The sequence below is a fragment of the Piliocolobus tephrosceles genome, chromosome 2, assembly GCF_002776525.5.
Source record: "Piliocolobus tephrosceles isolate RC106 chromosome 2, ASM277652v3, whole genome shotgun sequence".
Taxonomy (NCBI): domain Eukaryota; kingdom Metazoa; phylum Chordata; class Mammalia; order Primates; family Cercopithecidae; genus Piliocolobus; species Piliocolobus tephrosceles.
In genome coordinates this window covers 46308760-46332504 of record NC_045435.1, presented here as the reverse complement: position 1 = coordinate 46332504, position 23745 = coordinate 46308760, and the positions used below count along the sequence as shown (strand labels likewise).

General features: G+C 42.4%; 1 protein-coding gene across 2 annotated transcripts in view; it reads left to right on the top strand.

The window, feature by feature from the left end:
• C2H3orf20 (chromosome 2 C3orf20 homolog) overlaps positions 1–23745 on the top strand; it is a 93316-nt gene that overhangs the window by 38770 nt on the left and 30801 nt on the right. For both annotated transcript variants that reach the window (XM_023216164.2, XM_023216174.3), the window contains 3 exons: positions 1669–1800; positions 7658–7781; positions 9315–9561. In XM_023216164.2, coding sequence (XP_023071932.2) covers positions 1669–1800; positions 7658–7781; positions 9315–9561 — 503 coding nt within the window. The remainder of the gene's footprint in view (positions 1–1668; positions 1801–7657; positions 7782–9314; positions 9562–23745) is intronic.

Genomic DNA, 23745 nt, shown 5'->3' with positions numbered 1-23745 from the left:
TCTTTCTTTCTTTCTTTCTTTCTTTCTTTCTTTCTTTCTTTCTTTCTCTCTTTCTCTCTTTCTCTCTTTCTCTCTTTCTTTCTTTCTTTCTTTTTTTTTTGAGACAGAGTTTCACTCTGTCGCCCAGGCTGGAGTGCAATGGCGTGATCTCAGCTCACTGCAAGCTCCGCCTCCCGGGTTCACACCATTCTCCTGCCTCAGCCTCCTGAGTAGCTGGGACTACAGGCGCCCACCACCATGCCCGGCTAATATTTTTGTATTTTTAGTAGAGACGGGATTTCACCGTGTTAGCCAAGATGGTCTCAATTTCCTGACCTCATGATCTGCCCACCTCGGCCTCCCAAAGTGCTAGGATTACAGGCGTGAGCCTCCACGCCCAGCTGAGGGTTTTTTTTAAGTGAGAGTGATCAAGTTTGAAGATGTCAAAAGACTTGGCAAGTCATAGGTCAGTGCTTTCAGGGTGCTGGAGGGAACTCGTCTCCAGGCTGCAGGGTGTGAGGAAGAAACTCAGAAGTAAAGAAGTTAAGTGTAGACCCCAGGGTAAGCAACTGAAATAGTAGAAGGAAATGGAAGGAGCAAAGCAGAGAGTGGTTTTGTTTTGTTTTGTTTTTGATTCAGAGGCATCCTGAGGTAGGTAAGAGGATATTGTAGGTCAGGGACATTGAACACTGAGAGAAGCACAGCAGTGTAGGGCTGCACACTCTGAGGCTCTCCGGGAGGGTCCCTGCGTATAAATTGTGCTCTGCACATGCAAATTGTTCAACAGCCTTAAATGTGAGTTGCTCTACCTTGCCCTGACAATATCTGCTCATGCTGGGCATAGGCTTTAATGGCTTACAAGGCCACTTCCACCATTTTTATCTCATTTGATCCTGATAATAGCCATTCAGTCATTTCATGTGGAAGAAGTTAAGATTCAGTGAAGCTAGCTGGCTTGTTATCAGGAAGGCAGAACTGGGACTCACCCATAGACCACAGAACTCTCAGTAAGGAGTGAGTTGTTATAAGGGTAACTCATTCCCCCCCAATCTCCAATCTGGTACTGCTTAAAGGAAATCCCACTGTTTTGGAAGTGATGATTAAGAGTAGCTGCCCCTTTTCCACCCATCTTTGGCTCCTCCTCAGGGGAAGAGTAATGACATATTTGTTGACTTTAGGGGAAGGGGCTGAGTATGTGTGGCCCAGGCCCTTCTGGGTCCTCTTTGACATCTTCCCACCCATCTACAGAGGGATTTCCGGTGCTTCTTGCCAAGTGGTCACCTTCCTACCGCTGTAGGACAAGAGTCATAGTCACACCTGATGCCTGAGTGGACACATCTGTCTGATTGAGGGATAAAGGGTTACCCTCTGATCCAAGCTGCATTCCCAATTCATCTTTACCAGAACTGAAGCTGATTCATCTGCCAGTCACAGTGGCTTTCATGCTTGAGTTGGAAAGGGAAGGAGCAGGAATAAGAAAGCATCGTTTACTTTTTCAGTGGGTCCCCCAGGGGAGCCTGGAATTGTTCTGTCTTCTCTATGAAGCTGAATTCTAACATAAGAACTAGAAAGCTCTTACAAATCTTCTGCCCCAAGCCAACAGGGGCTTTGTGCTTTGTGGTGGGTCAGGAAGGGGTGGCTGGGGCCATAGAAGCAGGGATTCTCTGAGTACTGTTTCTTCATCTACAGGTGAATGAGGAAATGAAGCTAAAGGTGCTGGGACAGGACTCCATCACGGTCACCTTCACCTCCCTGAATGAGACAGTAACACTTGCTGTGTCGGCAAACAACTGTCCTCATGGAATGGCATATGACAAACGGGTAAGGCAAGGCAGACCAGGCACCCCGCCCTGACCCCTGGGCATCTCAACGTGGGTTGCTTTTTCACATTTCAGGGCTTTTGCCCTTACTCCCCACCACCCTCCCATGCAAGGCCCTGCCTCTTCCTCTGCCATTATTCACTGCCTACTCTTAGTACCACCTTCTCTGTGAAACTTCTTATATCAATTAAGAGTCTCCCAGTTGTAAGTGGCAGAATCCATTGTGGACTAGCTTAAGCATGAAAAAAAATATAGTGGCTCAATAAACTGAGAAGTCTGTCAATATGCACTTTCAGGCATGGCTGGATCCAGGCCCTGAAATGATTCCACCAGATCTTCCCATCTCTTGGCTCTGCTTTCCTCTTTGTTGGCTTCCTTCTCAAGGAGTTTTTTTCCTGTTGATGACAAGATGACCATGAACATCTCTGGGCTATTATTATACCAGCTTTAGTGCCCCTGGAAGAAGAAGGACTTCTCTTTTCTACACACTCCAGTAGAAACGCCAGCATCAACACTCATTGGCTCTATTAACTGCCCATATGTGAAACATTTCCTGTGGCCAGGCGTATGTATTGCTCCCATTGACCAAGCTTGAGGCTTATGTCCATCCTGGGGCCAAGGTGTAAGATTACTCTCAAATGAACCACCTGGGCAAAGGATAAGGCAGAAGAGTTTCCCTAAAGGAAAATCAAAGTGCTGTTACCAGGAGAAGAAATGATGCTTAGTAGAATAACTACCAGTGCATGTTGATGACCTTCTCTACCACCCTCTTCCCATCCCAAGTAGAGTTAGTCTCTCCCTCTGCTCAGCCCCACTGGCGGTGACAACCTCCATTCTAGACTCCTTTATTTTCAAGTCTATCTGCCCCACAAATTGGAAATTCCCTGTGATTCCCTCTGATGTCTGTTGTCCCAGGGCCCCCAGCATGAGGACTACTTCAAATTAAGTGTTTACCAAATATTTTTTGGGTGGATGAGAATACTGTGGTGACTGGGAGTCCAATTCTTCCATTCAGTGGGTCATCATGGATCCTACTGTGTATCTGGTGATGTCAGCGCAACATCAGGGAGAGAGGTGGAGAGGATTAAGAGGACACAGTCCCTACACCCTGAGTGTATATCCTGAAAGAGAACACTTGACCTCAACACAAGATGGGGGTAACCAAAGCTCAGGTGGGTAGAGCAGACTATTTGAGCTCCCCACAGGTCACTCTGCCCACTAAGGGAAGGCTCCTAGAAGCAAAAGCAGGGTGACCACACTTCACAATTTGCCTAGAGCCAGTCCCAGTTTATACCGGAGCAATTATACACCTGGAGCAATTGTAAACGGCACTCTGTGTCCCCCTCAAAAGTGTTCTGGTTTGGATGATAGATTATATGATCATCCCAAGCAAGAAGCTCTTAAGCTGTGTGGGCACTTGCCACTGTATGCCACAAGCTGACAGATGCACAAAGCTGGCAGAGCCCAGCAAGGGCAACCAGCCCAATGTCCAATAAGGACATAGGGTGTGGACATTTGTTAGGGGTCTCCTTTGTTACTCCTGGAGGAAAACATTGCATCTGTTTTTTTTTTCCCCACTACATTTTCATTCCAGCAGCATTTCACCTTCATTAATCCATTAACAAATTCAGTAAACATTTATTATCACCTGCAGCAGGCCAAGTTGGCTGCTGGAGATGTAGAAATAGAGAAGTCTCATTCCCTCTAAACTCTGAAATTCTCTCAATATAATGGAAGGGGCAAAAGCATGGGCACCAATTATCATCTAGCTTGACTCTTGTGGTGTGCCAGAGGGTCATGTGGAATCTGGTAGGAGAGGAGAAGAGGAAGCACTGTAGAAATGCAGGTACCTGTGAATCTGGCATGCATTGGTTACTTCAAAGAGCAAACTACTGGCAAGAATTTGAGTCCATTTGGGCTGAGATGAATGATCTTGCTTATTGATGCATCCGCCCTGTCAATTTGGTTCCACACTCTCACCATGAAAGGCCATTGGTTCGGTTCGGTTCTGTTCTATTCTATTCTATTCTATTCTATTCTATTCTATTCTATATTCTATTCTATTGTTGTTTAATTGAGACCAAGCCTTGTCTGTCACCCAGGCTGGAGTGCAGTGGTGCAATCTTGGCTCACTGCAGCCTCTGCCTCCCAGGTTCAAGCAATCCTCGTGCCCTCAGGCTCCCGAGTAGCCGGGATTACAGGTGCGCACCACCACGCCAGCTCATTTTTGTATTTTTAGTAGAGACGGGGTTTCACCATGTTGGCCAGGCTGGTCTCAAACTCCTGACCTCAAATGATCCACCCACCTCAGCTTCCCAAAGTGCTGGGATTACAAGCGTGAGCCACCGTGCCTGGCCAGAAAAAGTTATTGTTAAGTGATTAAGTATGCACTGGGTACAAAGTCACCTATCTATGTTTCTTGGAAACCTTTTTAGATTGCGTTTTAAAAGTGTGAATCTATTTTTCTTATCAAAGGCAATGGATATTAGAAAATTATTTATTCTCATAAAATTGCGGCAATGCTTCATTTTTCTGGCAACCTCTTGTCTGATTATCTCTGAAATTTGGAATGCAGCTGAGAACCAAGATATAAGCAATTCAAGACCCCGATGAGCAGCTGAGAGAAATCACTCTCAGTCTGTGTACCCAACAAGCCCCTTAGGCCTAGAAAAGCCCCTAGGAATTCAAGTCTTATTTTCTTACCTTAAAGCAACCTCCTCAAGATGGAATTAGAAGTCTAGAGCTGTGCTGTCCAATATTGTAGCCATGAGTCACACATGGCGATTGAGCCCTTGAAATGTGACAAGTCCAAATGGAGATGGGCTCTTCATGGAAACGCACACTGCATTTCAAAGACTTAGTGCTGGCTAGGCACGGTGGCTCACGCCTGTAATCCCAGCACTTTGGGAGGCCAAGGTGGATGGATCACGAGGTCAGCAGATGGAGACCATCCTGGCTAATACGGTGAAATCCCGTCTCTACTAAAAATACAAAAAATTAGCCAGGTGTGATGGTGGGCACCTGTAGTCCCAGCTACTGGGGAGGCTGAGGCAGAAGAATGGTGTGAACCCGGAAGGCAGAGCTTGCAGTGAGTGGAGATAGAGCCACTGCACTCCAGCCTGGGCAACAGAGCGAGACTCTGTCTCAAAAAAAAAAAAAAAAAAAAAAGAGAAAAGATTTAGTGTAAATTGAGAATGTAAAATTTCTCAATAATTGACTATTTTGATGATATGTTGACATAACCCTATTTTTGATATACTGGTTTAAATCAATAGATAATTAGAATTAATTTCCCTTTTAAAAATGTTTTTAATGTGGCTACTAGGACCATTTTCAACTACACATGTAGTTCACATTATATTTCTAGTGGAGCATGCTGGGCTAGAAGGTAGAGTCTCTATTAAGGGAAGCTTATCAAGGCATGGTTTGACAGTGCAGTAGAAGACTGAGAGGTTATTTAAAATGACACAGTAATTCAAAGAGCATAACTGTCTTAAGGAAATGTAACATAGGGACAAACAGACCAATACACTGAGGCAGATTCTGAAAACAATGCTGCATTATAGAAGGCTGAAGCAGATGTTGACCAAGATTGACTTGCCAAAAAAATAATTCTGATCATAACCTCTTTTGAGAGTGCAAGCATGTGTATTATGTATGACAACTTTCTAACAAGATAAACAAAAACAATGAGTAAATATGTTTTCTTGTGGGTAATGGGATTTCCAAATGTTGCCCTTAACCACATGGTTAAGCGTCTCAGGATATTTTACTTGAAATCCTGAGGCTTAGAAAATTAGCTTATCTTGGATTCTTGGACCGTGAGAGCTGCACGGAGCTTCCAAGAAAATGTGCTGAGTGTTGGGGCTGGCAGAAGGCCTCAGCTAGGAAGAGGCCATAGGGCCTTGGGCCAGTCCCTTCCCTGTCTGGGTCTCAGTTTGCTCATCTGTGTGGTGATGCATAAGGGCCCGCCCAGCTTTAATACACCCCCACTTTTACAGTCCAATCAGTTCCATCTGTGGGTATTTATTTGGGGTCAGTGATCACTCGTTAGCAAAACCATGGTCGCCCTGTAAGGCTGGAGGTGGGGGCGGGAGCAGCCTCCTCCCTCCAAGTCCCTGTCACTGAGAAGCTTGTTAAATGTCTTCCCCAGACACCCATTGCCCTGGAAAGAGCCACCCATCAGACAGACAGGCAGAATAGCGGTCCCAGCTTTTACAGCCCTGAGGCCTGGCTCCTCACTAAATATTTCCATCAAGGCAGCACTTAGGAAGCGAGACAACAGCCTCTGTTTAAATGCTTTATTAGCCCAGTGTGCCACCTCAGGTCCTTTTTGGAAGCAGGCTGGGTATAAATTTTAAATAAATAAATAAATAAGATGAGCGCAGAAGCAGCAACTGGGGCCAAGAATCAGAAGGATGGTTGAGGTTTTGCCATTTGTTGGGGACATCCTTCATAGATTTCCTGCCTGCAGCATCAAGAACTCATGGGCAGACTTCGTTGTTCATCAGGAAATCTGATACTGCCCACCCCACTCTTGCCACTTGAGGCTTAAATTCCACAGGAGAAATATTTTTTCCTACCTTCTCTGTGTTACGTGGGAGATGTAGAGATGATAGATCTTCCTCTCAAGGAGCTAAATGAGTTTAGGGACAAAGGAAGTGAAAAAAAAATAAAATGAACAGGACCCAGGGCAGAAAGGACAGGAAGGGACACGTGTGGAAGTTCAGCAGAGGGAGCAGTTGCTGTTGGCTGAGGAAATCGGAAGGCTTCCTAGAGAGAAAGACCGAATATAACTACCTCTGGAATCTGGGCCTGATTTTGCAGTGCCACTGACATGCCCCAGCTGTTCAGAGCAGGTCTTAGGTTGGGTCTCCTGGAAAACCCAACCTAAGTGCAATAGAAGACTGAGAGGTTATTTAAAATGACGCAGTAATTCGAAAAGCATAACTGTCTTAAGGGAATGTAACATAGGGACAAGCAGACCAATACACTGAGGCAGATTCTGAAAACAGTGCTGCATTATAGAAAGCCGAAGCAGAAGTTGACCAAGACTGTGAAATGGAGCCAAGTATGCAGGAGTTTACTGGGGACTGCTCTTGGGAACAGCCCCTTTGAGGGTCTGAAGGAAGGCAGAGGGAGAGGGCAGCCATGGCAGAGTCCTCAGCAATCCCGTGGGGAGCCCTGGAGCCAGAATGATCCTTCAGCATAATCCCAAATGGAAGCAAGAGGCCTGGGCCTTTGTGGCCTGCAATGACCAGTCAGCCTCTGTAACCTTGGCCAGAGGCAGGCTCTCAGCTGGGCACTGTCAGCAGCCACTGTTTTGACAGCTGGAGGGATGAAGGGGCTCCTGGGGAATGCACCGCAGCATCCACTGCAGAGGGAGGCTGGCAGAGAAAGCTCTGCAGAGGGCTTTATCGTCCACTTACTCACGAATGCAATAGCATTTACTGAGCGCCTGCATGACAAGCACTCAGACACACAGAAGACCAAGACTCGGTCCCTTCCCTCCAGAAGCTTGCAGTCTAGTGGGAAGACAGGCTCAAACACAGCTATCACTTGGCAAAGTGCTAACTTCCGTCTTCAAACTGCGTTGAGCATGATGAGAGTCCAAGGCAAGAAGCAGTTCTTCCCAGTCGAATCAGGGAAAACCCTCTGAGGAGAGGCCATGAGTCGGGCCTGGGCCTGTGTGCAGGAACTCACTGGGCTGAGAGGGAGAGAGGTGTGTTCCAGGTAGGGGTTGGGGGGGCGGGCAATAGCACAACCTCTGAACCGGAGCAAGTGTTAGTTATCCTGGGCTAGGCAGCTGGCTCCTCGAGGGGCAGGTGACACCTGCCCCCTCCTTTGCCTCTCTGCAGCTGAACCGCAGAATCAGCAACATGGACGACAAGGTGTATAAGATGAGCCAAGCCCTGGCTGAGATCAAGAAGCGGTTTCAGAAGACAGTGACTCAGTTCATTAACTCTATCTTGCTGGCCGCAGGTAAGGAAGCTGAAAGGTGGGCGAAGGCCTATCTGCTGGCTTCCCCAGTCCTGAGATTCCGGCAGGTCATCTCAAGGGACAGACCTTTACTTTCCCACCCATTCCATCTTCGGTCTGAGTCTTCAGGGAAGTAGGCATGGCAGAGATATTTCCCCATTTCGGGTGGGATCATTGGGCTCAGGTGACTTAAGGCCACACAGCTAGGAATAGTGACGTGGGCCCACTTGCATTTCTGAGCTCTCCCCTGGAGTGTCTGGCACATCTCCATGAGATTGTCTTATTTTCCTGGGTTTCTCAGTGGCTGGCTGTGTCCCTCTTGGTCCCCACCCCACATCTATATTCACCTTTAGCTCTGTCTCACATATCACCCATCATCCATTTGGAGCCCCTGCTCCTCCCTTCTGTTTGTGGATCTCAGAAGAGAAAAATGCAGTCACCTCTCTAGGCTGTCCCTGTTAGGCCCACAGAGATCCCCCAAGGCCAGTGTGGGTGGCCTCAGGACCCTTCCACCTCTGAGCCCCTCTACTGACTGCTGATGGGCCTGGGAACAAGGATACATTGACCCCTATTCTGTGCCACCCCCTGGCGGAGCATGGAGGGGCTGTGCTTCCCCCACTGCCTCTCTGGGGAGTTTCTCCTTGTCCCCAGAGGCTTCGATCGCCCCTTCTCTGGGAAGCCTTCCTTGACTTCCCTAGCAGAATGGGTCACACCTCCTTTGGGCTCCCATATTATTTATTTTTTCTTTTTTTTCCACCCACATGAAAGAAAGGATCCTACAGCACTTTGTACATGTTCTCCCACTTAATTATTTATTTTTTCTTTTTTTTCCACCCACATGAAAGAAAGGATCCCACAGCACTTTGTACATGTTCTAATTATACATCTTACTACTTAGCATTGTGACTATGTCCCCCATCCTGCTCCCCCACTCGGAATTTCCGGAGGCTGGGAATTCTGTCTTGGGGTGCCTCTGCATGCTCAGCACCCACATTTGAGAAATGCTGGTGAGTGAAGAGACGAGAGGTCCCTGGCCTTAGAAGTTTTCCAGTCTAGTAGGGAAAGCAAGACAAGAATATAAATAAATACAATATAACCAAGAAAATAGATGGAATTGACTCAAAGCTGGAGACACAGGGAACAACACTCTCGAGGAAGGAACAGCATGGCCCAGGAATGTCTTGTGTAGTTAGCCTCTACATTCGGTGCTGGGGAGGACACACACAGGCTGAATGGAACAGGCCCCAGCGTGGGTGGGGAGAGTGAGATTGAAGCTAGGTGTCTTGAAGAATGATTATGAAAGGAGACCTATTCATTCTTACATTCTTACAACCCAACATTTGGCAGTGTCACTGATGAGTGCGCTGGGACGGGAGCACTGTACTGGACAGCAGAGGGGAGGTGCCGGGGAATCAGTGAGAGCAGAGGGGAGGAGATGGCGGTGAGCCAAAGTGCACTTAGATGTTTCCAGTGTGGGACCAGGGACAGAGGAGTCCTGGCCATGAAGGGAAAATGACAGCAGTGTCTTTTTAACAGGTCTGTTTACCATTGAATATCCCACCAAAAAGGAGGAGGCAGAATTTGTTCGGTTCAAGATGAAATCTGGAACTCATCCCGAGCGGCTCCCCAAGCTACACTCAGGAGAAAATCTTTTACGATCTCCGTCAGGCCAACTGGAATCCTCAGTTGCAGAGACTTTGAAGGATGAGCCTGAGTCTGCTTCTGTGAGCCCAGTTCGGAAGAAGACCACCAAAATCCACACCAAAGCCAAGGTCACATCCAGGTTGGCTTGGTCCTTCACGTCTTCCACAGCATCGGGTGTTGTGATGGGCAGTGGGCACAGGATAGTGAACCCAACAGGTGGGGCCCCTCTCTTTTGGAGCTTAAATTCCAAGAGCAAGTAAAGCGAGGAGATAAACACATGAACAAACGAAATAATTTTAGACAGCGATAAGGACTAGGAAGAAAAGAATCGGAGTAAGGGGTTAGGGCAGGGGTTGGCTATGGACCAAATTTGGCCCAGCTGCCAATTTTTGTGGGCGAGCTAAGAATGATTTTTATATTTTTAAGTGCTTGAAAGAGAAAAAAAAATCAAAAGATTTCATGACAGGGGAAATGATATAAAAATTTAAATGTCGGTATCCATAAATAAGATTTTCTGGGAACATGGCTACACCCACTCATTCACATATCATCTACAGCCGCTTCCTCGTGACAGTGGACACATTGAGGTCAGGCCTGCAAAGCCTCAGGTATTCGCTGCCTGGGTCTCTATAGAAAATGTTGCCTGGCATCTGGGATAGAGAATGGCTGGAAAGTGAGGTGGGATGGGCTGTGGTAGAGGGTGAGGGAAGGCAGTTCGGAGATTATATTGAAACCCAGATGCAAAGGATGATAAACAGGTGGCCAGGAACAGATATGGGGAAGGAACACCAGGCCGAGGGCCCAGCAAGTCCAAAGGCACTGAGACAGGAGTGAGGTTGGTATGCGTGAGAGAGTAAGAAGGCTAGTGAGGCTGGAGTGTGGTAAAGAAGGGGATAACGATGCGAATTAAGGACCGAGATGTAGGCAGGGGTTTGGTCATGTAGCCTTGATAGTGTTATGGAAGGCCATTCCATAGGGAAGTGACGTCATCAGATTTATCTTTTTTTTTTTTTTTTTTTAAGACAGAGTCTCTCTCTGTCACCCAGGCTGGAGTGTAGTGGCATGATCTCAGCTCACCGCAACCTCTGTCTCCTGGGTTCTCCTGCCTCAGCTTCCCTAGTGCTGGGACAACAGGCATGCGCCACCACGCCTGCCTAATTTTTGTGTTTTTAGTAGAGACAGGGTTTGCCATGTTGGCAAGGCTGCTCTCGAAGTCCTGACCTCATGTGATCCACCCACCTGGGCTCCCAAAGTGCTGGGATTACAGGCGTGAGCCAGTGCACCCAGCCTGGGATTTATCTCTTTTTAACTTTAAAAAAGTATTAAAATATTTTTCATGTTTTAACTTTTTTAAAAATGTAAAATGCATACAGAAAAATGAGCAAATCCTGAGTGTGTAGCTCAATTAATATCACAAAGTAAACATATCCTATAACCACCAAGTCAAGAAATAGAGCATTACCAGCTCCTTAGAAGCCCCTTTTTGTCCCATCCAAATGACCAGTTTCACCTTCCGTCCCAGGTGGCAGATTGCTAACACCAGAGGTTAGTTTTTATTGTTTTCTAAAACCTGATTAAAATAGATCTCTTTGGTGTGTCTTCTTTGGTGTCTGGCGTCTTTGTCTCAACATTATGATTGTGAGATGTGTGCATGTTATTATGTATAGCAATGGTTTCTTCTTTTTCATTACTTTATAGTAATTGATTGTAAATACACCAGAAAGTATGCATTCTATGGTGATGAATATTTGGTTGTTTTGGTAATAGCAAACTGTGCTACTATTGGTTGGCATACTCAGTGAAATTGCTATCACTGAGTATGTGTATGTTCAGCTTCTAGTACAGACTGTCCGTTTTCCGCCATGGTTGTTTTACGTTCTGCTCCCGCCAGCAGTGTTTCTGAGAGTTCGGTTGCTCCACATCTTCACCAGTGCTTGGTATGGTCAATCATTTTAATATAGCCATTCTGTAATAATGAAATGTGTTGTCTTAGTGATGAAATGTTTTTTTATTTGCATTTCCCTGATGACTATGGAGGCTGAGCACCCTCCATTGTTCATTGTCAGTTTTAAATACAGCAGTCCTTCTTATCCTCAGGGGATGCTTTCCAAGACCCACAGTGGATGCCTGAAACTGTGAACAGTACCAAACCCTATATATACTCTGTTTTTCACTATACATACGTACACTACAGCCAAGATGCAGGACAATTCCATCAACCCCCAACCAAGAGAAAGAAATTCCCTTGTGCTGTTCCTTTGTAGTTAAACCCTTCCCTCACCCTTAATCCCTGACAACCCCTAATCTGTTCCTTGTAGATATAGTTTTGCATTTTCCAGAATGTCATGTAAATGTAAGTATACTGTATACAGCCTTTTGAATCTATCTTCTTTAACTTAGTGTAATACATGCAGGATTCACCCATATTGTTACATGGATCAACGATTCATTTCTTTTTATTGCTGAGTAGTGTTCTGTCTCGGGGGCGCCAACGCCACCCCCACATTCAGAGATTTACTAGGACCCATGAGACTCATTATATAGTTGTATTCATGGATAAGGTTTATTATAGTGAAAGGATACATGATATGATCAGCAAAGGAAGAAGACACAGGTAGAATCTGAAGGACAGAGGTGTGTCTTCTGGTGCACAGTGAGAGGACACACCTAGCATGCTCCTTTCTCTAGCAGGAAAAAAGGCAGTAACATGTGTGCAATGTTTCTGCTAAGGAAGCCCACTAGGGACCAAAACCCAGGCTTTTTAGTAGTTACTGGTCGCATAGGCACCCTAAGCCTAGCAACTAGCAAAATTCCAGGCTGCCAGAAGGAAAACCGGTGTTCAGCGTAAATCACATTGTTTGCAGTCTAGGCATAGAGCAGGGTGCCAAGTTCCCAGACACCAGCCAAGGGCTAATGTTGGAAAGAAGTTTGTCTAAAGATAACAGCCTCAAGCCTTGTAATGTTAATTTTTTTCTGTATATAATACATGGCATGGATGGGCAAAATTTGTTTATCCATTCAACCACTGAAAGATATTTGGATTGTTTTCAGCTTTTTCTGATTATGATAAAACTGCTGTAAATACTCATGAGCAGGCTTTTATGTGAGCCTAAGTTTTCATTTCACTTAGGTAAATACTTAAGAGCTAGATTGCCTGGTTTTATAGTAAATGCATGTTTAACTTTGTAAGAATGCCAGCTGTGAAAGTAGCTGTGCCATTATCCATGTCCACCAGCAATGTATGAGAGTTCCAGTTGCTCCAAATCTTTGTTAGCACTTGGTATTGTTGGGGTTTGTTTTTTGTTGTTTTTGGTTTTTTGCCATTCAATAGATGTGCGGTAATATCCCATTATCATTTGAATTTGTATTTCCCTATAAACTAAAGTTGTTGAGCATCTTTTCATGGCTTATTTACCATTCATATATTTTCTTTGGGGAAGTATCCAAATCTTTTGCACATTTCAAAATTGGATTTTTTTTTATTGTGAGTTTTGAGAGTTCTTTATTCTGGGTATAAGTCTTTTATCAGATATGTGACTTGAAATATTTTCTTCAGTCTTTGACTTAATTTTCTCTTTTCTTTGTTTTTTTTTTTGAGACGGAGTCTTGCTCTGTTGCCCGGACTGGAGTGCTGTGGCCGGATCTCAGCTCACTGCAAGCTCTGCCTCCCGGGTTTATGCCATTCTCCTGCCTCAGCCTCTCGAGTAGCTGGGACTATAGGCGCCCGCCACCTCGCCCAGCTAGTTTTTTGTATTTTTTAGTAGAGACAGGGTTTCACCGTGTTAGCCAGGATGGTCTCAGTCTCCTGACCTCGTGATCCGCCCGTCTCGGCCTCCCAAAGTGCTGGGATTACAGGCTTGAGCCACCGCGCCCAGCCAAATCTTTTATTTTCTTAACAGTGTAATTGCAGAGTAAAATGTATTTGGATGAAGTCTGATTGAAATGGGTTTTTTCTTTTCTGGATTGTGATTTGTTGTCATGTCTAAAAACCCTTGTTTAACCCAGTGTTTCTCAACCAGAGATGAGTTTGCCCCATGGGGGACATTTGACAATGTTTGGAAACATTTTTTATTGTCATGACTAGGAAGGGGGCGCTACGCCATCTAGTGAATTGAGGACAGAGATGCTGCTAAACATCCAGCAATACACAAAACAGCTCCACATAACAAAGAATTATGACATTCACAATGTCGATAGTGCCAAGATTGAGAATTCCTGGCCTAACCCAATGTCACAAAAATTTCTCCTATGTTTTCTTCTAAAAGCTTATTATAGTTTATGTTTTAGGTCTATGATCCATTTTGAGTTAATTTTTATATAAGGTATGAAGTATGAATTGAAGTTTGTTTGTTTTACGTATGGATAGTCAGTTGTTCCAACAGTTTTTTTCTTAAAGATAAATTTCTCCATTAAATTATCTTTGCACCTTTGGGTCTCTTTCTAGACTCTTGTTTTGTTAATATGGTGAATTACTTTGATTTCAAATGTTGAACCAGTCTTGCATTCCTGGGATAAACTCCACTTGATCATAATGTATTATGCTTTTTCTGTATTGCTGGATTCAATTTGCTAGTATCTTGTTGAAGAATTTTTCATCTATACTTACAATGGTTATTGGTCTGTAGTTTTCCTTTCTTGTAATGTTTTTGTCCATTGAGACAAGCATATAATTTTCCTCCTTTATTCTATTATTGTGGTGAATTATGTTGATATTAATATGGGTATATTTCAGATATTCAACCAATCTTATATTCCTGACATAAACTCAACTTGGTTATGATATATTTCCTTTTTATGTATTTCTAGATTTGATTTGCTACTACTTTAGGAGTTTTTGCATCTGTGCTTACAAGGCAGACTGGTCACTAATTTTTCCTTTCTTGTCATGTTATGGTCAGAAGTATTTCTTCTTTATCTATTATCTAGTGGACTTTATGTACATATGGATTATTTCTTCCCTAAATATTTGATAGAATTTGCCAGGGAAGTCACCTCTTCCTGGGATTTTCTTTCAGTGGAAGTTTTTAATTAAAATTTTTATTTTTAGTAGATATAGGACTATTCAGATTTCTTTTTGTGTTTATTATGATAAGTTGGATTTTTCTAGGAATTTACCGTTTTATCTAAATGTTTAAATATGTTGAATTTTTTTTTTTTTTTTTTAAGACGGAGTCTCGCTCTCTCGCCAGGCTGGAGTGCAATGGCGCCATCTTGGCTCAGGGCAACCTCTGCCTCCTGGGTTCAAGCAATTCTCTTGCCTCAGCCCCCCAAGTAGCTGGGATTACAGGCACGCAGCACCACACCCAGCTAATTTTTGTATTTTAGTAGAGACAGGGTTTCACCATGTTGACCAGGATGGTCTTGATCTCCTGACTTCATGATCCGCCTGCCTTGGCCTCCCAAAGTGCTGGGATTACAGGCATGAGCCGCCATGCTCGGCCTATGTTGAAGTTTTTAAAAGATCCTCTTGCAATATTTTAAATGACTATGGTGATCTCTAGTGATACCCTCTTTTACAATACTATTGTTAATTATTTTTGCCATTTTTCTTTTCTCATTGATTAGTCCCAGGATTTATTGATTTATTAGTGTTTCCAAAGAAGCACATTTTAATTGTGTTGATCTTCTCATACATTTGTCTTATTATTTCATTAACTGTTACTCTCATCTTTATTATTTCCTTCTGTCTACTTTCTTTGGGTTTAATTTTATATTCTTTTTCTGACTTCGTGAGGTGGATGCTTAGATAATTGGACTTTTTCTTTATCTTTTTTGAATATATACATATAATATTATAAATTTCCCTCAAAGTCCAGTTATAGCTGCATCCCACAAGGTTTGATATGCCATATGGTAATTATTAAGCTCAAAATATTTTGTAATTTTTCATTCTTATTTCTTTCTTGTCCCATTGGATATTTAGAGTGTGTAACATAATTATACCATTTGGGGATTGTCTAGTTATCATTTTTTCTTTTTAACATTAAATTGTGTGTGGTCAGAGAAAATAACTGCATAATTTCAATCCTCTGAAATTTGCTTAGACTTGTTTTATGGCCCAGCACATAGTCAATTTTGGTAAATGTTTCATGCAGAGCTAAAATGATGCATATTCTGCAGTTTTTTGATACAGCATTTTATAAATGTCAGGTCAAATTTATTTAATTTTTTTTTTTTTTTTTTTTTTTTTGAGATGGAGTCTCTGTCGCCCAGGCTTGAGTGCAGTGGTATGATCTCAGTTCACCGCAAGCTCCGCCTCCCAGGTTCACGCCGTTGTCCTGCCTCAGCCTCCCGGGTAGCTGGGACTATAGGCGCCCGCCGCCACACCCAGCTAATTTTTTGTATTTTTAGTAGAGATGGGGTTTTACCGTGTTAGCCAGAATGGTCTCGATCTCCTGACCTCGTGATCTGCTCGGCTCGGCCTCCCAAAGTGGTGGGATTACAGGCATGAGCCACTGCACCTGGCCTATTAATTTAATTTATTAATCATATTGCTTAAATCTTATATATACTTATAAATACTTTCTTATTTGTATCATTTACTGATAGAAGTGTGTTAATATCTTTCACAATAATTTTGGAGCTCTCTATTTCTCCTTTCATTTCTGTCAATTTTTGCTGTATGTATTTTGAAACTATGTTGTTAGACAAATGCAAACTTAGAATTGTAAACATTATGAATTTTTCATTGTATAAAGAACTCTCTTTATCTCTAGAAATGTTTTGTGTATTACATCCTATATTCTCTAGTGTTAGTATAATTGCATGAATTTTCTTTTTTGTTGTTTTTCATAATATATCCTTTTTTTGTTTTATAATTTTTTACTTTCACCCTTTCTGCTCCTTTATTTTAAGGTCTGTCTCTTGAAATAATTATTTATTTCTTGTTTTTTAATTAAATTCAGTCTTTTAATCTTTGTCTTTTAATTAGAGTATTTAATCTTTTTTATATTAATATAGTTACTTAAATATTTGGGCTAATATTTTTACATTAATATAATTACTTAAATATTTGTACCACCTTACTGTTTGTTTGCTGTATGACTCACTTGCTCTGTATTCTTTATTCTTTTCTTTTATGCCTGATTGTGTATTAATGAAAGTTTTTTTTTGTTTTTTTATTCTAAGTTTCTCCATCTATTATTTAAAATTTTAAACATTACTTTAGTATTTCTTTAGTGCTTACTCGAGAGACTATAACACAAATCCATGATTAATTACTAAAGTATGATATAATCTAGCATTTTTACCACATTGTAGACAATGCAATGATCTTAGAATACTTTGTCCATTTACCCCTTATTTTGCACTATTGTCATATGTTTTAATTCTATATATATGTTATAAACCATCCCATGAGACACTATTATGAGTTTTTTTTTTTTTTTTTTTTTTGAGACGAAGTCTCACTCTGTCACCCAGGCTGGAGTGCAGTGGTATGATCACAGCTCACTGCAGCCTCCACCTCCTGGGTTCAAACGATTCTCCTGCTTCAGCCTCCCAAGTAGCTGGGATTACAGATGCCCACTACCATGCCCGGCTAATTTTTTGTATTTTTAGTAGAGATGGGATTTCACCACGTTAGCCAGGCTGGTCTTGAACTCCTGACCTCAAGTGATCCATCTGCCTCGGCCTCCCAAAGTGCTGGGATTACAGGCGTGAGCCACCGCACCTGGCCTATTATTAACATATTTATACAGTTTATATTTAGATTTGCCCACATATTTACTCTTTTCATTGTTCTTTATTTTACACATAAGACTATTCAGATTTTAAATTTCTTTTTATGCTGATTTTGGTAAGTTGGCTTTTTCTGGGAACCTTCATCCAAATGTTTAAATATGTTGAAATAAAGTTTTTCAAAACATTCTCTTGTGATATTTTAAATGACTGTAAGATCTGTGATGATACTCCTTTTCACATTAACTAATATTAGACATTTGTGCCTTCTTTTCTTTTTTCTTCATGCTTCCATTTGGGATCATTTTCCTTCTGTCTGAATAGCTGTCTTCAAATTCTCCTTAAAGTATGCTGGAATTTTTTGGTTTTTGGTTGAATATGTTTTTGTTGCACTTTTTTTTTTTTTTTTTTTTTGAGACAGAGTCTTGCTCTGTTGCCCAGGCTGGAGTGCAGTGGCACAATCTCGGCTCACTGCAACCTCTGCTTCCTGGGTTCAAGCGATTCTCCTGCCTCAGCCTTCTGGGTAGCTGGGATTACAGGCATGTGCCACCATGCCTGGCTAATTTTTGTATTTTTAGTAGAGATGAGGTTTCACCATGTTGGCCAGGCTAGTCTTGAACTCCTGACCTCAAGTGATCCACCTGCCTTGGCCTCCCAAAGTGCTAGGATTACAGGCATGAGCCACCGCACCCGGCCATTTTTTTTTTTTTTCTGAGACGGAGTCTCACTTTGTCACCCAGGCTGGAACGCAGTGGCATGATCTCGGCTCACTGCAACCTCCTCTTCCCAGGTTCAAGCGATTCTCGTGCCTCAGTCTCCTGAATAGCTGGGACTACAGGCATGTGCCACCGTGCCCAGCTAATTTTCATATTTTTAGTAGACATGGAGTTTTACCATGTTGCTCAGGCTGGTCTGAAACTCCTGACCTCAAGTGATCCACCTGCCTCAGCCTCCCAAAGTGTTGGGATTGCAGGTGTGAGCCACTGCGCCTGGCCCGTTACCTACATTTTCAATGGTATTTTCTATGTTCCTATGATTGGCAATTACTTTCTTTTAGCACTTTGAAGATGTCTTTCTGCTGTTTTCTGGCTTCTACCATTTTATTAAAGATTTAGCTGTTGGTCTTATTGTTGCTCTTTGAAAGTACTGCATCTATTTTTCTCTATCTTTTCTCTCACCTTTAGTTAGTGATGTTTCTTTAAAGGATTTTCTACGATGTGCCTGAATGTGATTTTCATTGTACTTACCCTGTTTGTAGAACTTCTTGATATGATGCTTTCATTATTTAGAAAAAATTCCCAGCCATTATTTCATTAAATATTTCTCCTCCTTTCTCTTTTTCTCCTCCCCTTTTTCTCTTTTTCCCCCTTGCTTCCTCCTTCTTTACCTCCTTCCTCACCTTTCCACACTTTCTCTTTCTTTTCTCTCCATCTAGGACTCCAAGTAGAGCTTTTTACTAAGTTTCATGTACAAGCATACCTTGGAAATATTGTGGGTTTAGTTCCAGACCACTACAATAAAGCAAATCACACAAATTGTTTGGTTTTTCAGTACATATAAAAGCTATGTTTACAGTATACCATAGTATATTAAGTGTGCAATAGCATTACCTCTGAAAACACAATGTACATACCATAATTTTAAAATATTTTATTGCTGAAGATATGCTAATGCACATCTGAGACTTCAGCAAGTCCTAATCTTTTTGCTGGTGGAGGGTGTTGTTGCCTTGAGGCTGACTGATCAGGGTGGTGGTTGCTGAAGGTTAGAGTGGCTATGGTAATTTCTTAAAAGAAGACAGCAAAAACGTTTGCTGCGTTAATTAATTTTTCCTTTCACAAAAGATTTCTCTGTAGCATTTAATGCTGTTTGATAGAATTTTGTCCGTGGAACTTTTTCAAAATTGGAGTCAGTCCTCTCAAACTCTGCTGCTGTTTTATCAACTAAGTTTATGTAATATTCTAAATATTTTGTTATTTCATCAGTGTTCATGGCATCTTCACCAGGAGTAGATTCTATCTCAACAAACCACTTTCTTTGCTTATCCATGAGAAGCAACTTTTCATCCCTTTAAGTTTATTCATGAGATTGCAGCAATTCAGTCACATCTTCCGCCTCCACTTCTAATTCTAGCTCTGTCGCTATTTCTGCCACGTTTCCAGTTACTTTCTCCACTGGAGTCATGAACTCCTCAGAGTCATCCATGAAGGTTGGAGTCAGTTTCTTCCAAATTCCTGTTAATGTTGACGTTTTGACCTCCCATGAATCACAAATATTCTTTTTTTTTGAGAGAGAGTCTCACTCTGTCACCCAGGCTGGAATGCAGTGGTGTGATCTTGGCTCACTGCAACCTCTGCCCCCTGGGTTCAAGCAATTCTCCTGCCTCAACCTCCTGAACAGCTGGGATTACAGGCACCTGCCACCATGCCCAGCTAACTTTTTTTTTTTTTTTTTTTTTTTGAGATGGAGTCTCATTCTGTTGCCCAGGCTGGAGTGCAGTGGCACGATCTCTGCTTATTGCAAGCTCCGCCTCCCAGGTTCATGCCATTCTGCAGCCTCAGCCTCCCCAGTAGCTGGTACTACAGGTGCCCGCCACCACACCCAGCTAATTTTTTGTGTTTTTTTAGTAGAGATGGGATTTCACTGTGTTAGCCAGGATGGTCTCGATCTCCTGATCTCATGATCTGCCCGCCTTGGCCTCCCAAAGTGCTGGGATTACAGGCATGAGCCACCGCACCTGGCTGTTTTTTTCTTTTTTCTTTTTTTCTTTTTTTTTTTTTTTTTTTTTTTTTTGAGACGGAGTCTCGCTCTGTTTCTGGAGCTGGAATGCAGTGGCCGGATCTCAGCTCACTGCAAGCTCCACCTCCTGGGTTTATGCCATTCTCCTGCCTCAGCCTCCGGAGTAGCTGGGACTACAGGCGCCCGCCACCTCGCCCGGCTAGATTTTTGCATTTTTTAGTAGAGACGGGGTTTCACCGTGTTAGCCACGGATGTTAGGATGGTCTCGATCTCCTGACCTCGTGATCCGCCCGTCTCGGCCTCCCAAAGTGCTGGGATTACAGGCTTGAGCCACCGCGCCCGGCCTCTTTTTTCTTTTTTTATACGGAGTTTCTCTCTTGTCACCCAGGCTGGAGTGCAATGGCACGATCTTGGCTCATTGCAACTGCTGGCTCCTAGGTTCAAGACATTCTCCTGCCTCAGCCTCCTAAGTAGCTGGGATTACAGGCATGTGCCATCACGCCTGGCTAATTTTTTTGTATTTTTGTTTTAGTAGAAATAGGGTTTCTCCATGTTAGTCAGGCTGGTCTTGAACTCCCAACCTCAGGTGATCCACCCACCTTGGCCTCCCAAAGTGCCAGGATTACAGGTGTGAGCCATCGCGCCCAGCCAATTTTTGTATTTTCAGTAGAGACAGGGTTTCACCATGTTGGCCAGACTAGTCTCAAACTCCTGACCTCAGGTGATCCATCTTCCTTGGCCTCCCAGAGTGCTAGAATTACAGGCATGAGCCTCTGTGGCTGGCTCACAGATATTCTTAATGGCATCGAGAATGGTGAATCCTTTTCCAAAAGTTTTCAATTTACTTTGCCTGGATCCTTCAGAGGAATCACTACCTACAGCATCTATAGCTTTATAAAATGTATTTCTTAAGTAACAAGACTGGAAAGTCTACTCCTTGATCTGTGGGCTGCAAGATGGATGCTATATTAGTAGGCATAAAAATAATAATCTTGTACATCTCCATCAGAACTCTAGGGTGGCCAGGTGCATTGTCAATGAGCAGTATTATTTTGAAAGGAATCTTTTTTTCCGAGCAGTAGGTCTCAACAGTAGGCTTAAAATATTCAGTATACTATTCTGTGAATAGATTGCTCTCATCCAGGCTTCATTGTTCCATTTATATAGCACAGGCAGAATAAATTTAGCCTCATTCTTAAGGGCTCTAGGGTTTTCAGAATGGTAAATGAGCATTGGCTTTAGCCTAAAATCACCAGTTGCCTTAGCCTCTAATAAAAAGAGAGCCTGTCCTTTGAAGCTTTTTGAAGCCAGACCTTGACTTCTGTCTAGCTATGTATGTCCTAGGTGGCATCTTCTTCTAGTAGAAGGCTGTTTCATATACATTTATAATCTGTTGTTTAGTATAGTCACCTTCATCAATGATCTTATCTAGATCTTCTGTATAACTTGCTGTAGCTTCTTAATCAGCACCTGCTGCTTCACCTTGTACTTTTGTGTTATGGAGATGGCTTCATTCCTTAAATCTCATGAATAACCTCTGGTAGCTTACAATTTTTCCTTTGTGGTTTCCTCACCTCTCTCAGCCTTCATAGAACTAAAGAGAGCTTGGGCCTTGGTCCAGATTAGGCACTGGCTAATAAGAATATTATAGCTGATTTGCTCTTCTATGCAGACCACTAAAACTTTCTCCATATCAGCAATAAGGCTGTTTTGCTGTCTTATTTGTGCATTCATTGGAATAGCACTTTTAATTTCCTTCATGAACTTTTTCTTTGCATTCACAACTTGGCTGACTGGCACAAGAGGCCTAGATTTAAACCTATCTCAGCTTTCAACTTGCCTTCCTCACTAAAGTTAATCATTTCTAGCTTTTGATTTAAAGTGAGGTGCATGCAACTCTTCTTTTCACTTGAATTCTTAGAAATCGTTGTAGAGTTACTATAATAGTTGGTCTAATTTCAATATTGTTATGCCTCAGGGAATAGGGAAGCCCAAGGAGATGGAGAGAAACAGGGGAATGACTGGTTGGTGGAGCAGTTAGAACACACACAATATTTGTCAATTAAGTTTGCTGTCTGATATGGGCATGGTTCATTGGTGCTCCCAAACAATTACAACAGTAACATCAAAGATCACTTAACACAGATTACCATAATAGATATAATAATAATACATTTTGAAATATTGCAGGAATTACCAAAATGTGACACAGAGACATGAAGTGAACACATGCTATTGGAAAAATGATGCCAATAAACTTGCTCAACACAAGGTTGCCACTAATACTCAATTTCCAAAAAAATACAGCATCTGCAACATGCAGTAAAGTGGAGCACAATGAGACCAAGTATGTCTGTATATCTTGTTCTCTGTTCTGTATATTTCATCCTTTTTTTCCCTTTTGGTCAGCCTAGGTATTTTCTACTGACCTGTCTTCCAATTTACTAATGCTTTTTTTTTTTTTTTTTTTTAACTGTGTCTAATCTGCTGATAAAACTCATCTTTTGAGTTCTTGATTGTATTCTATTTTTCAGTTTTAGAATTTCCAGTAGATTCATTTTTATATACTCTGCTGAAATTCTCCATCTTGTTTCTTATTTAATTGTACATTTTAATCATAGCTACTGTAAAGCTTATGTCAGATAATTCTAATATCTGCATTTCTATAAGTCTGTTTCTCATTGTTTTCAGCCAGTCCTTGACTTTGTATCTAATATTCTTTAATATGCCAGATATTGTGTATGAAAAACTGTAGACATAATTTATGACTCTGGATGATATCATGTTCCTCTGGAGAGGACTTATCTTTGCTTTCAGCAGGGAAATAGGCTGGGGGCAGATGACTCTCATTCAAACAAGGATTGAAACTGTGCTTCAGCCTTTGTGAGCTCTTGTCTATTTTTGTTTCACCTTTACTCCTCATATAGCTCTTCAGGTCCTCAACTGAAAGCCAGGGTTGTTTATCAGAGTCTTCTACCTCAGTGGGCCCTGAATTCCCGTTTTTCTCTCTCCAGCTTCATGAACATGTCAGGAGCTCTGCTTGGCTTCTCTGCCTGTCATCCCTAGGTTTACTTTACTTTCAAAATCAGCACTTGCCTTGAAGGGTAAAAGAGTTCTAAATGTCATGCTCACTTTCCTTAGTTTCTCTCTTTTTCCAGGTCCTAGCCCTGAAAATCCTCACTGACTTGTGACTCTAATGCACTTTGACATACTTTAAATATACACTGTGTTGAACTTCCTGTGTTTTCTGAGAAGGAGGCTTGGTCTAAAATACCCTAAGTCAACCATTGTCAGAAGTGAAACACCTGTGATTGTTCTGTGGCGATTCTTGGCTTTGCCCAGAAAAGAATTAAAAGCGCAAACTAGTGGTGGAAGAAAACAGCTTTATTAAAGAGGTGTTACAGCTCTGGCAGTGTTAACAGCTCTGTGACTGCTCCTGCAGATCAGGAAAACCCCATAGGGAGTGTACTGAGAGTAGTAACTCAAGGCAGTTTTGCAGTCATGTTTATACCTGCTTTTAATTACATATAGATTAAGTGGTGGGTTACACAGAAATTTCTAGGATAGAGGTAGTAACTTTTGGGTCATCAGGTCATTTTCATAGAAAGGGGCAGTAACTCCCAGGTTTTGCCACGGCAATGGCAAATTGACATGGCACACTGGTGGGCATATCTGATGGAAAGCTGCTTCTACTTCATCCCTGCTTTAGCTAGTCCTCAGTTTGGTCTTGTTTCTGACTTATGCCTCCTACCTCAGCAACAGTGGAAGCAAACTAGTTAGAAGACTATTTTAGTAATCGATTAGGTTGGTGCAAAACTAATTGTCATTACGTTTAATGACAAAAACTACAATTACTTTTGCACCAACCTAGAAAGTAACATTAGTGATATGCTGTCAAAGATGG